Genomic DNA, 15,764 nt, shown 5'->3' on the forward strand with positions numbered 1-15,764 from the left:
ATTATAAGCAAAAAAAAACAGAATATTATTTGTGTTGATTAACATTGAAAAAAAAGAAAAAGAAAATCAAATAATAATCACAATAATAAAAAGTTCAATCTTATAACTAAAATACTAAATTTTTCTCTAGACAAAATACTCCACTTCTCCCAATACAACATACTAACAGTATTTAATATACTGAAATATTTCAATAGAATCTTACATTTAGAGAAGTACTATATAACAAATCAAGCTACATTATTGAAATTGTTTTAGAAATCTTGTCTGAAGAAACTCAGACTTAAACTCTATTTCATCATCAGAAAGCTAGACAATTGAATCAAGTTCTCTACTCAATATAGAAAATCTTTCTGAATAAATAGAGGTGAATAAAACGTGAGCTACTCGACAATAATTCTGAGAAAACAATGTTTTATGATTAAACAACATCAAACCAAAAGATAAAATGGGAAAAATTCTCGAGATTATTGAGGAAATCAACTGTGTTTTGTATTTCTATTTACTCATGAGAAATATGTATTGATAATTTCTATTAACAATAAACACTGTGTTTTTATCTTCTTACAGACGTAATTCCTATTTCATTACCTTGATAATTTAATTCACTTTGGAAGTGCATTATCAAATTTCAGATATCCAACCTCAAATATATGACGTCAAAACTCCTTGTTATTGTCTAATTATTGTTTCCTAGGAAACAATTTTTAGGATAAATTTGATAGTTCGCAACTTTTTGGAAAACAAATTGAATGCACCAATCAGAACACTGTAAACAACATGTTGAAAGGAGAAAATAGAATAAAAATTTAAAAGTTGTCTTGTTTATTTTTTAGAATAAAAAAAATAGGTGGAAAGGGAAATTTCAAAAATCTTATCTCAAATATCACATCTTATAATTTATTTCAAGAAAATGTTAACATTAAAAGACAAACATAGAATTTTCACTCGTGTAAAAGAATGCTTCAAATAGAAAAGTTTAGTGCAAAAGGAAATTGAGTGCAAGCAACCAGTTTCTAGAAAAGAAAAATTTTGAGTGGAAACTGTGTTTAAAAGGAAATATCTCCAAAGAGTACTCAGTTTGGCAAGAGTTAAAACCAAAGAGAGGAATTTGTGTCAGTTAGATACTAGTAAACACAACACGGCTTAAAAAGGTGTTCTTTTGGCATGAAAGAACAGGAACAGTCAACTAGTAAATACTGATGATAAGACAGCAGTCAATAATCAGATTAGTAATGTTGACATACTCTTACTGGACACTGTACAGTCAATATCATACTAACTAAATACAAAATAACTTTTTCAAACAACCAAAAACAACGTCTTGAAACTTAGCAAAGACTAGAACTTTCTAAGGGAATATTACAATATTCATATAGCTGATCATATTTCTAAAAACATTCAAGAATTGTAAGTCAATCAAACTCTCTATATGTAAATCTAAATTTCAATTTCAAAGATATTCTGTTAAAAAGTTGAGAATAGCCAGACTCAAATTCTCCATTCAAATATTACAGGTATATATATGTTACAGTACACATTTTTATAAAATAATAGTATATAATTAGTGAATATAAGATTCTACCAATAGGATGCTGAGTTGACAATCTTAGTAGGAAACATATCGAGGAAACTGGTTATACAGATATATCAACTGCAGGATTATAGAAAAGAATCATAACAATAGATTCTATTCTTTACACTTCAGTCTTTGATGCAGGTCTCTATTGTCTCTTTTGTCTCTGGTCAAATACAAAATGTGAAAAAACTCCTTGTTTGATAATAGCATACTTTACAAAATACAACAACAATAATCAACTGTCACTTGCTGTCTCACATCAAATATAACATGCACTTTATTGTGTGCTCGTTTCATGACATTTCTTATAAATTGTTTAAATATCACACCGTCAAGTTGTGCTGATGGTATTTTAAGAAGTTTGACAAATACAGGATTTTATTTTTTTACAAGTGACGGCAAAATGTTACGACCACTCAGCGTAATAATCAAGTGAATCTCCAGTAATCTCACCAAATATATATATGCATACCAAGTTTCATCAAAACTGGCTCAAATCTGCAGATTTTTTTCAGCTCCCAGGCCTAATATGGACGGAAAGCCAAAAAGGGTGGCAAAAATTTACATCCACAGTATAATGTGGGCTATTCTTTCTTTTTGCTGATATATTATTTATCTTAGCTGGTTTTTTGCATTCTATTCTATTTCTTCAAAAAAAGGACAATCTGATACATGTGTCCACAGTATGACATGATCTTTTTTCAATTATGATGCTAAAAATTACCTGTAATCTTCAGAATTACCACAGGACTCTTCTCTGCGTAATGAACTCATTGTATTTTCACCATCATTTTGTAAGGCTATCAAGCAGGAATCTGAGAAAGCTCTTTTAACCTTTTCATCATGCTCTTCAATTAATTGACTGGCTTCTTCAGCAGTTCTGGGTAATTTTTTCATGCTAGATATTTCTTGCATTATGCTGATTAGGAATTTGGCAACTTCACGACAAGCATTTAAAAATGGTTCTAATTTCTGAAATAGATGATCAAAAAACATGTTCACTTCTATTTCAGTTATGGAAATAGCCTTTGTTCCATCTTATATTTGTTTCAAGAAAAATATGGAATGCAAACATTAAAACAAAACATAAGATACATACCATACGAAAACGAACCCATTCTGTATGACTAAAAGGAAAGGTACCATCTAAGGCAGAGGGTAATTGTGATGGATGTATAATACGATGAATCAGATCTGGTGATGATAGTAAATCCAACTGAAAAAATAAAATATATAACAATTAGAAATATAACAATCAGAAATATATCAACAATGAAATGGTGATTATGTTTCACTTTTTTTTTAAAAGAAATGAGCCTTTGTTAGCCTTCGTCAAGCTTTATGAAGGCCATTGCATGTTTAAGCCTGATTTTAAACAGTTTTCACTTTCTAATATTACAATTTCAACAGCTAAACTCAGAGTTATATCAAGTAGCAGATAATTCATATAGGATACAAAACAGCCACAATACCAACCTTAACACATGATCTTGAATCATATACTGGAGATCTTAAAACATAGGATTGTGTTTGTTTATCACAGACAAGATGAAGGATGGATTCACAATTAGGTATATTATCCTAAAATATTACATAAAACTTGCGATTATTGACTAGTGACTTAACCCTCAGGTCACATCCTCCTCAAAAAAGACACAAGTTTGTCCTTAGCTGAATTTGCCACTTAATACAAGTATTCTTCAGTCACTAAGTTGTCCATCTGTGTGTATAAAAAATAAATCGAGAAACCAAACAGTATCAAAAGGTTAATCTGTTTGTACATGTATCTGCTGCTATATTTGTGCCTTAAGGATGCACAAGCTGTGTTCAAAATGAGAAATTGTTCATAATTTCTTAAAATGTATGGTAACATTGTTTTGTAATTAACTTACATGAAATAAATATAATGATTCTAAAAGTATATTAATAATAGAAGAAGTAGCACCACGTATATCACCCACTATACTTATTCCCTTTTTTAAAACTTCTTTCCTGAAATATACATGTTTAAAAGTGTAAAATAGATAAAAGTATGATTATAGACTGAGAGTGTGATATAAATAAGATTGGTGTTGAGGGAAGAAATTTCATAGACGATCAAGAGTTGTTTCCCATTTTTATCACCTTATTTGTCAAATGTGCAATATTTTTATAAATGCATTCACGCACAGCTGCGACTATTTTAAAGATAATCATTGAGAACTGCGTGAGAATAAATAGTATACAAAGTATATGGAAGTATACATGAGTTTATCTCTACTCAATTTACATACTAACAGAAATAAACTGATAATGTTTATATTATAAATATCGTTGCTTGACTACTGTACCCAATCCACCTACTGCCCATTCAGTAGATTCCTGGACTGAAAAAATGACAATATTGCCAAGCAGGACATTCAGAGACATCATAATCTAAGAAAAATGTATTTGACATAGAAAAGTATGACAGTTAGCACTATATTCCAGTAATAAGTCACTTAGTGCATATTATAGCAAAGGTTAGGTAAAGTATGTAATTCTAATGAATGAATCAGCAATTAATCGGAAAAAACTTTTTTTTTTTTATTTAGACGTACCTGGGTATAGAATAAAAATACATTAATAATCTAGCTAGTTCGGTACTTGATACATGTCGATTATGCCAGAATGTACTACCAGTAAATATCAATATAACAGCTCCACCTTTAACATCTCGACAACCTACAATAATGTATCAAAAACAATCATACAAACTTGTCTACAGATCAAACAACACGAAGCTCAATGTAACAACATATTTCAGGTTTTGTTTTAATCTCTATATTTCTAAAAATAATAACATATATTTTCCAACTTCTGGTTCAAAAAAGTCCTGTGCTAACTTAGCAACATGTTACAGAGCGTTGATAAAGATTTGTTATCTTTGCATGCAAACTCAAACTTTTATATCTCCATATTCTCGGCAAAACAGTTTATGCAAACTAATGGAAAAAGAAGAACACTGAAAACAGTGCTGGATGTAAGATAAGTACAAATCTTAAGGAGTGATTAACTAACTATTGAGAGCATATAGTTTCTATTTGAATACATATACTATCAATATTTTAGTTCAAAATTAATATTTTGATTACAATTATGTATCAATATTAATTTTCTTTTCTAAGATAGTTTAAACCTAAGAAAATACTAGTAACTTGTTTAAGCTCTATGCGATTTTATCAGATAATATTTTTTAATTTTACCAGAAAATTAAGTCTATATTCAATTGCATCAACCCATAAAGTCAATGATTCATAGTAAGAATATAACACTACATAACTATCAGAAAACACATCCTGTTTCAAACTTAAACAATTCTCATTTATTTTTTGTTGATGAGTCAATGAAACTGGATACATTATTTCCTACCACACTTTCAGTACCCAGTATTTAAATTACATTAAAACATCATCATTATCATTAAAACAAATATAGACCTTGTTATTACTGAAAGTTAAAAATAATTCTCATAAGGAAATCATATTTGACCAGCACATTATCCAGGTCCAAACTTTCAAAACTTTTCAAGGCCTCCTCACTGTAACTCATTTCACAAACATAAATTGAAGTTTGAGAAATATATCATTTGACTCAACGAAAACAGAAGGAATGAAAGCTTTAAATAACTGATTAGGAATAACAACAACTTACCTGGTAAAACAGCAATCCCTGATTGTAAAACTTCATGATCTACATCCATTACTGATTGAGGAGAATCTAATAATCTACTTTTATAAAACTCACTAGATATAGTTCTCTCTAATGTCTTAATATCACATTTACCTACAATAAAATACAATATTTTGAGTTGGCTTTGTAATTCCTCTGATTCTGGAGGAATGGATGGAAAATGCTCAGCAATGTGTCATAAGTGAAAGTTGGAAGGAACAATGCTACACAATCTAGAGTACAAGCTTAAAAGTATAGATCATGTTAGTAAAACATAACATATCTATATCCTATTGATGGATGATAAACACCATTTAGTTCCAATGCAAACATGATATTTATGACGATAGAAAAAAAATAAGAATATGTCAGGGTACAAATAAGTGAAGTTTAATATCTGCTGATTTGCAGAATAATCACAAGTACACCAGGCACACATAATTTGCTTATTCTATTCTATGCTGTCTTAATAATCTAACACTTTACAACAAATCAGACGCCATACCTCATCAAATTGCAGCTTTAAAAACAAGTTACTTACTAGATTGAGATGATTTGTCAATATTCCCATTTTGTTCTGAAATATCATTATTAGAATTTGAATCATTTAATTTCGCTTTGGCTAAGTCACTGGATATACACTTTTCTTGTTGACACGAATTGACAGAACTATCTCCATTGTCGTCTGCTATATCATCCCATTTTAATCTCTCAATACCTTCTTCAACAGATACAATACAATTCCTTAATATTGATACTATATCCCCTTCACTAGCTGTTTCAATATGTTTTAATATATCGGTAGTAAAGGCAAGATGATATTCACCCTCCATTATAAGATATTCCTGTACACCATTGATTGTATGATATTTCACCACTAAATCCGGTTCCACACTTTCACTCAATCGTAGACAGAAATAGAAATCATGGCACTGAGTTTCACTTTGTAAATCATCACATAGATGTAATAGAACAGCTGATTTGTAACAGAAAGGGAAATATTTCCGTTCACCATGTTCTTCTTTATAAGTCTGTAAAATACAATCATTGAGAATAATAAGTATCTGTTTGATTATTAATTCATAGCTTTAATATCAAGGTTAAAATTCAATTTAATAATACACTGATCATTTCCTACACAAGTTATATTTTCTACATGAGAAGACAAATTTTCTTAATAAAATATACAATATAAAACATGAATGGCATACTTTTCTCAAACTAAAGCAAACATTCCCTTCATTATAGTCCTACAATGTCAGATATTTGTGGGAAAGTCTAATTTCTTGCTCTAATTCACATGATAAAGTAAGAAAATCCTCTTATAAAAACAGATTTATAAGGTCCCGCCTGGGATTGTTAAACACCTACATATGTAATCTGGACTAATCTTATATCTCACTCAATATTATTTCAAATTATATCAATTTAATAAATTCATGATGCTTCCTAAATATCTATCCAGATTTTGTTAAGATTCCTTATTACTGGTACTTCTGAATGACACTCATAACACAAACGACTTTACTATAAAACATGAACACTCAGTATTTTTCCACATTTTGTAAGAATTTCCTCATATACTTCTCATTTATGTCGTATTTATTCATTATTTCATAACTATTATCACAGGTTGTCATTACTATCTATTATTTCCTTACATGGTAAGCATTATAGTAAAATTATAATCAAATTGCATTTAAGGCAAATAAATTCATTGACCCTTTAATAAAAAAAAACCTTGAAAATCAAACACATAATTGATGGAGCATCCAATAACAGCACCTCAGGATATGCAACCTTTTTTTCTGTTAAACAATGTTATAAGTGTAAATAGCTACTATTATTCCAATTAGAAACCTCATAGAGTCCAATATCTTAACAATACTGCTTTATTTCAATTGCACTTTTAAGCCTTATTGAAAGTCAATGACTGAAAACAACAGTTATAAAGATCATATTTATTGATTTATATATATTTAAATAAAATCATATCAATATACAGGTGTGATCAAAGTATTGAACACCTAAAGATATTTGTCAACATCTCAACAAAACAAGCGTGATGCCAAAATTTAGATAACCTATGTTCAAGTACAGTATATTTCAAAAACATAATGTATATCAATCTACAACAATCTACTTTTAAACTTCAATAACCTTAGTACTCAAATCTCTTTACCACTTTACACCTTTAACATAACCTACAAGAATGTGCACACATTGAAGGTATTAAAATTCTGAAATGAATTACTAAAACCTGATTTTAAACTGAGATAAAGATTACCTCATGTAAGTGGTTTATAAGTAGATCACCAACATAATATTCAAGTACTTTCTGATCATCAAAACAATCATGTAATCAGGTAAGTGTTTATTATCTATTATAATAAGAGTACTAACACCTTAGAAGTTTACTTAGCACTGTTTATTTCTAAACCACAATGGATTATAGTTGTACGTAAAGCTTTTGTTGTGTAATATTTAACACTAATCATAAATCTTAATTGCAAAATATGTTGAGAAATTAGGGCCCGAAATATTCAATTTTCTATCTTCAATATTTGTATAAAGCAGTGACTTTCGCCCTAAACAATTTATCATAGGCCAAAACTACATAAAGAGATAACAGGTATAATACAACATATTCTAAAAACATGCAATATTTACTCAGCTATTAAAAGTAGTTTTGTTCAAAAAGAATTTTAATGTTCTTGAAAAACTGGTTTTACTGTACTATCATTTTCTATATTTGTGATAAATTTGTAAATATTAACACTTTGTACAGTGTACACCTGTACCAGACATTGGTTGGTCAAGAGACAGCTATATTGTAACAATTTAATTTTATCATGTCCTACTTATTTTAAGAATGATACAAACTAAGTGGCCTTAAGGAACTTAAGAACTTTTCTCACTAAATATGAGCAAGAAACCAGCAATTTATCAAAATGTATAAGGATATCAGGGCTGAATTATTTTTATCTTTATCCAGGTTACCAGAACGTCTATAATGACCTCTAGCTGGAACTAAAACCTACAGTGAGCATTCAAGTTCACTTTAGACTTACCCATGATGACACACTATTCCAAATGTTCAAAAAGATTGTGATAGAATCTTTAATCTTTAGCTAATTAGTAAATCTAAATGATTGTGAAATAAAAAAATTTGGGAGGACATTGGACCATAATTCAGAAAACCATTTGTTGGAAATTAAAGGGACAGATCCAATTTGTTTGGTCATAAGGCAAAACTTAAATTGCCCAATTCTGTTGCTACTTTGAGTTGAAAAAGTTATTGAATGTCAAAGCTCAATAAAAAAAATATTTAAATACTTTATGTAAGCTTCATATCTGTGGTGTTTGAAATCGAATATTTCAAAGATTTCACTAAGTTCCTGTTTTTTATCATACACATCTCACATACAGTCTTATTGATCAATCTAGGAAAATTGTTGAATTTTCAAATCTTGATATTTTAAGATGCTTACATGGTTCATCTCAATGAATTTTAATATATATACGACAAATTTGGCACATCTTTTAGATATGGGTGTGCCACTTTAAATCTTCAAAGTGTCTTTGAGACAGACAAAATCTGTTTAAAAAGTCAGTATTTAAGTTCATTAAGGTATATATTGAAGAGCTCTATGTAGTTTTTATCTTTTGATTCATTAAATTATTCTAAGGGTGTGAGAATAAAGCCTATAGAATTATAGAGATACTTCCCTCCAACACCTTTATATAGCTAACATAATAGTAGATAAAATAATTTCTATACTTGAAGATAATGTAAATAATTTATCAAAATATATCGTTTACCTTTATATTTCTATAAAGTTTATTTTTTATTTCAATACAAATCATTATATAATAATATTCAAAGATTTGATATTTGTTATTTCTTTTGAGATTACATATACTTTCAACCGCATCAGAACTGTTAAAGCTTTGAAAATTATCACAATTTTTTGCAGTTTCTCAATGTTGGATCACTGATTTCATCTCTACAAATTTATTGGATATACGAAGGTCACATAAACTACATTACATTTTATAGTTTCAGATTTACTACCTACCAATTGTCAGACTTAAATTGAACAAATGAATGTGATAAGCAGGCTTTAGTGGAATAAGTAAAACAAATCAGTCATAATGTCATCTTACTTCCTAATCTCAACTTCCATGACAGAAATTTGATCTACATCATCTAAATAAGAAATAGATCTTTAAAAGTTTTCAGATTTATATGATGTTTCCCTGGAGGAAAGGAAGAGAGTAATATTATAATCTACAAACTGTCTAATTACCAATTACAACATACAGACAACTATATTTCCATTGAGTACAATCCAGGTCTTTGATTCAATGTGGCTGATGGATTAACTAAAAAGCTTTCAGTATAAAATATATCTCTTTTCATGCTCTCAAAATGATCAGGATAAAAATCACAGCAGACATTTCAATCTTAAGAAACCATCCAACACATTCACCTATATACTCTTTGTGATTCTGCTTCATGCTATTCCAGCTATCGTGATATAGATTTTGGGTCTTGAGCATCACAAAGTTAAGTATTAACGTGCCCTGTGGTCAAGATTAGATCAGGTTCTAAATAAAGGAAAGAATAAGTAAAGCTCTGACCCAGCTTCAGTTTACACATTGGGATTGATTGTGTTTGGATGTCTATGTCTATTCCAGTCTATAAACAATGTGATTTCATTTATTAAGAATTGCTTGACTGAAGTTATGTTAGATTTGTCCTTAAATACACTGATCCACTATTTCATCACATTTCTAAATAATCAGATTATACCATGTGAAGAAATATTAACCAGAATAGTCTAGTATAGAACTATGTGACTGAGTACTAATGGTCCATCTGTTGTGCAAGATATTACTAGTGAAGTCCATCAAATAAATGAGAAAGAACTGAACTGACTATGATACTACATAGTTTCTGTTAGTAATTTAATGTGTTAGTGAGATAATAATGTAAGAAAAACTTGTACATCAATGTTAACATCACTGTAATATATCATCTTGTAGAAACGGTAATGAAAACTAAACATAGGTAATGTTAGTTTAAGGTAAATAACCTAGTGAAACAAGAGATAAAATAGATAATCAGTATTTTACAACTTCGTGTTACCTATTTAGTTAAACCATGCTAGTGGAAAATAGCATGGTTTCAATAAAAACAATAATTTCGAAATCTTTAACTCAACTTACAATATATGATTAAACAATCAATGATCTTCTCTGAAAGGGCAACTCTAAAATGATTGACCTCAACTTTCATTGAATTTCACAAGTTACAAGACCTTTAAAGGCTGAAGTACACATTATTAAGGTATTAAGGTTATCAGACGTTCAAATTATCTTACCTAATACCTACAATGACATCCATTTTATCACAACTATCATTCACTTTTAAATCTTTAAAATTTCATGTAACTTTCCAAAGATATGCTAACAAGGATTATTCAAATGCATAAAGAAAATTTGGTATCAAAATAAAAATATTTACGGCCATACTCAGTAATCAATTGATTAATTCAACTTTCTACCAACTGGGCCAGAGGCAGCAGTCACCCAACAAAGGAGGTTGAATTGTAATTGGCTATATTTCGACTTTTTTAAAAAACTCTATCCCCTTACCACAAAAAGGCAGTGTTCAACCTTAGCATCAGAGAGAAATATAGTTTAGAGTCCGACATGGATAAAATTTGGTTCAATTGAATATGAAAAAAAAAAACAGGCAAAATTTTGAATTGCTGACTTTCAACAAGGCTTCCAAATCTATAAAGTATGGCATAGTAAGTGTTAATTTCATCAAAATTCTTCTCAAAGGAGATGTAACTTGAAGAAATCAGACTAATTGTTTAAGGTGATGTAGAGAGAGATATGACCAGGTGTTTTTCAGACCTCCTGATCTAATATATGTTATAAAGATAATATTTTGAAGATATTTCTGATGAACTCAGTCTGTTATTATACTAGAATATTATATATGATATTTCTATATGCATGGTATTTGTGGTATTTCAACATGTGTTGATATGAAATCTAAGTTTTCAGATTGAATGTCAAAACACTTGTCCAAATAATCAGCAGATTCTCATCCTATTGGGAATTCTGTTCATAGATCTTTAAAACCATTTAAAAACTTTAATTTCCAATGAAGTATTTCACATTTTCACACCAATGATGTAACATCCTACAGAAGACATTTTGGAGTACTGGTATATGATGTCTTTCTTAAAGGGTTAATGGGTTGATGAAGAAGAACCATGCATCACAATATTGAATGACAAAAAGTTGATGTCAAAAGTGCAACATAAAGGTCCATGAGAATGTTGATATTTTTTTAATACAAACTTGTTGAGCTGAATTTTGTTAAATCAGTCTGATTTTGACCATTTGACTGAACTAAAATGATATTGATGTGGAGAGAGCTAGTCATAATCTCACACTAATTCTAACTCTTAATCAAACACGTATTGTGACTACCAATTATTACTCAGGATTGAAAGAGATGGGAAGTGGCTTGATTAGAACTTGACCAAACTGATTTGACCTTAGATTAGAAATTCTATAATTCTGTCCAATCCTACGGCCATTCATAATCTCAATTGGCAGACGACCATTAACACACATTCCAATTTACTACATCAAGCAATTTGAATTCACTTGACTACTGTCAGAACTGTTCGAAGAGGGAATATTTAGATTAGTTATAATGAATATCTTTTCTTCTGTTCTTATAACAATCATAGACCTATGACTGACCAATCTTTAAATTCATACTAAAAACTGTTACCAGTCAGAAAAAGGACACTAAAATTCTTAACTATTGGACAGTCAAGGAATTCATTCTAAAAATCTGAATTAAATATTGACTAGTCTATTGATTCTAGAAACTCACAATTACTGGACAGTCTGAGAATTGATAACATAAAATGACATCAACTTCATACTGGAAACCATCCTTATTTCAGTCATTGTTAAAGTAACAGATAGGTCTATCATAGAGCATTTCAAGTTTAATTGTTTTTGACCATCTAGCAATGCTTTTATATGTTGAACAGTATGGAAACCAAAGAGACCTAGATAAATCATAATTTGATCAAAATTATCTAGAATTGGTAAATATAGTTCAAGTGTTTTACAGAGTCTGTCACATAATTTCAAAGCATTTTGAGATTCTTCCATTTCCATGAGAGGTTTCAAGCCTACACTGTCTTGTATAATAATTGAAGGCTATTGAAACCAGACAGATATATCATACTGGTGATCAATGATCTCTACATGGTGTTCATGTTGAACATTAATATACTACTTCTAATGATTGATATCTATATTCTACCTTATTTTATATGTCTAATGTCAAAACGTTTACAAGATAATGAATTTTCAATATGATCTATAATTACAGAAACATATCTTAACATCTGTTTTTCAAATTCTCTAAATTTACAATCATAACAAATTACTGTGTACAGGTTTGTAGAGAAATATTCATGAAGTCAAATATTGATTCCAACTTTCTGTTCAATCATTTCTTTTTTGTTCTTTTGGACAAAGTGTTTTGCTTTCAACATACCAAATTAAAAAGGATTATGTACTGAAATGATAAAATATGCATGTAGAAAAAACAGTAGAAAAAATGTATTTGTTTAATAAACTTTTTATCATTTTTGACAAATATTAGCAGAGATATTTGTTGGAGGAAAGAACAAATATATTTAACTTTGGGAGGCTGTGCTGTCTCTACAGTACATCAACACTTGAGAATTTTCAAATTTGCACTAGTTATAAATGTCATTTTACCTTCAAGTACATAGATATTCATTTGGCCAAGTAAGAAATGAAGCCTGTGTGACTGAATCTGTAATTTGATTTAAAAAAAATCTTGACAAAAGCTCAAAGACTTTAATTTTACCACATAAATTCATTTACATGTACCGAAAACAATGTCAGACTTGATCAGAAAGTTCCAGCTCCAAACAACAATATGCATTGAGCCAATATAAAACACAGACACAAGAATTGATAGACTAATAGTCCTACTGTTTTATTGTTTCTGAAAGCTTAATTCCATCAGAGATATTAGATACAGATAAGTATGAGGGAATTTCTGTAAAACATCCAAAATGACACAGCACATCATATCAGATCAAGTCAAACATTAACCAACTTTCTTATACCATTTACAATCCAAAATAATTCCTGAACAAGCCATCTTTTAACTTATCATTAAAATCAGCTTGATCTTTTGATCTGCTCTATCTTAAAAATTTGGAGATAGTAATACTTAAACTCTCCTGTCATAATATCTTGATGAAAGCTGGCTGATATCTAGTTTTCATCTTTGCTTTTATTGACAGACCAAGTTGTTGTCATATTTGTGGGTGATAGAATCAGTAAGAAGGAAGTCAAAATATGTGAAGATTGTACGGTATGTCTAACATATCATTATATACTTAAATACATACTTTAATTACTAACTATCTTCATATAATGATAATCATCTTCTATCATTTAATACATATGCCACAATTACTATCATATACACATGTCAGATTTACTATCATGTACATATGTCAGATTTACTATCTTGTACATATGTCAATTATACTATCATGTACATATGTATAAAATGCTATATATAAGAATTAAATAGACTGAATGGATGTCAGAAATATCTTGCTTTAAATCCCCCATATACAATTTTGATATCTCAGATTCACCCAAAATGAAAGCTGGATTGAATACTAGAAATGATTTTACTCTATCACGAATTGACTAATAAAGTAACTTAAAATGGTAAACCTAGGAGCAAATCAAAATGTTTTCAAGTTATGGAAACAGACCTGTATATGTCAATTGATTTGAACTTTCATTGCATTTTAGCAGATGGTTACTTTAACTCAGGATTTGATCAACTTGTGAGGTTAGGTAACCTAATATCAGGCCTTGGAATTTTGCTTGAGAATAGCAGAGATTCTGATAATGATCTGCAAATGCTGAGTACATGTGTAGGACCTTCAAAACTGTTTGGGAGCAGTTTTGAGTCCATACCATGTCTTGTACTAATTGATTTCATATCATAAATTCTTGAATCTCCATTTTCCACCGCTCATTGAATTTACAACCACTAATGTACATGTTTCATTTTAATCATCTCATAAAGTAGGGAATTCCTTCTTTAATTTCTATCATATTGTATTAGGGCTATAGAATAAGTCTTATACTTCTAACAGCTATAGAATATCATTACCACTTCTTATAGATTTCACATCAATAGTGTCATTACTACTTTCATAGTACCTCTAGACAAAAACAGGCACAGACAGAACTTCCTCCAGTCACAGATAGAAATCAATCTTGACTGTGGGAATAGAAGTGTTCAATGATGGATTAATGATATTTCATTGTACTAAAGGTGAAGGTTCTGTAAACATGTCCAGTGGTTCTTCTTTGATCAATCAATGCTTTCAATTGTCAATAATGGTCCATGCATCAAATTATTAAATTATTCAAATCACAACAGACAACTATCTCTTCTGCTTATTGAACCTTTAGATATTTGTAACCATCTTATCAGAAATAAATTGAAAGCACTAAAATGAACTGAGAGCTTTATTCAGAAATTTTTCAATAGTTTTAACTGAAGAATGTTATACAGAATTTTGAGTAAATTCAAACCTTACTGAGTTTTATTTCCTTATTATCGAGAAAGTTCTGTCAAGAGGTTTGTTATTTTACTGTAGATAAAGTCTAGACTAAAATTAATCAATAGTTATATATATATTGACATTAGTTTTAATATTAATAACAACTATTTAGGAATAAATTAATATTACTAGGTTTCAGTCTAGAAACTAAGAACAACTTGATTCGATTATAAGTCTTCAAACAAAACCTAGCAAATAGGACAAAAACTATCTCTCAAAACCTAAACTGATGTTTCTTATGGGTACTTCAAGTAGAATTCTCATCATAACAAACAAAATAAAATGCCAAATATGTACTAGAATAAGGGTACACATAACCATTTCCACACAGGTCTTAAAACCAGGGACCACAAAACATGACCATTAAAAGAGATATTGAGCAGATAATAACTTCCACAAGATCTGTATTCATCAACGGAAGTTTAAGTTGACTATGATATAGAGCTTTATATAGGATTCACACAAACTATCAATACCAAAAGCTCCAAAAAATCCAGTATGAAAGGCAAATGGACATGATAACAATACCCCCAATGGTCAATCAAGTTCAAAGTTTCATATTTCAGTTTTATGACATGTATTAGTTGGCAGTATTCAAATATAACTGGTCATAACAAAAGAAAGAGGGAGACTAAATTATAAGGGTCTCAATCTGTTCAAACAGTTAGTTAACTTTGTATAAGGCAGGTCCTATCCTATTATTATCCAAATAGTAGGTGGTCATTTTACTTTAGATTTAATCAACCTATGAATGA

At 29.5% G+C, this 15,764-nt stretch overlaps 1 protein-coding gene across 1 annotated transcript in view; it reads right to left on the reverse strand.

Annotated features, from left to right (window-relative positions):
• Positions 1 to 2,299: 2,299 nt before the first annotated feature.
• LOTGIDRAFT_155910 (hypothetical protein) overlaps positions 2,300 to 15,764 on the reverse strand; it is a gene marked incomplete at both ends in the record, with an annotated part of 29,909 nt that continues 16,444 nt past the window's right edge. The window contains 7 exons of the mRNA XM_009068415.1: positions 2,300 to 2,551; positions 2,679 to 2,795; positions 3,056 to 3,160; positions 3,472 to 3,571; positions 4,159 to 4,282; positions 5,252 to 5,383; positions 5,811 to 6,300. Coding sequence (XP_009066663.1) covers positions 2,300 to 2,551; positions 2,679 to 2,795; positions 3,056 to 3,160; positions 3,472 to 3,571; positions 4,159 to 4,282; positions 5,252 to 5,383; positions 5,811 to 6,300 — 1,320 coding nt within the window. The remainder of the gene's footprint in view (positions 2,552 to 2,678; positions 2,796 to 3,055; positions 3,161 to 3,471; positions 3,572 to 4,158; positions 4,283 to 5,251; positions 5,384 to 5,810; positions 6,301 to 15,764) is intronic.

The sequence above is a fragment of the Lottia gigantea genome (genome assembly GCF_000327385.1).
Source record: "Lottia gigantea unplaced genomic scaffold LOTGIsca_9, whole genome shotgun sequence".
NCBI classification, from domain to species: domain Eukaryota; kingdom Metazoa; phylum Mollusca; class Gastropoda; family Lottiidae; genus Lottia; species Lottia gigantea.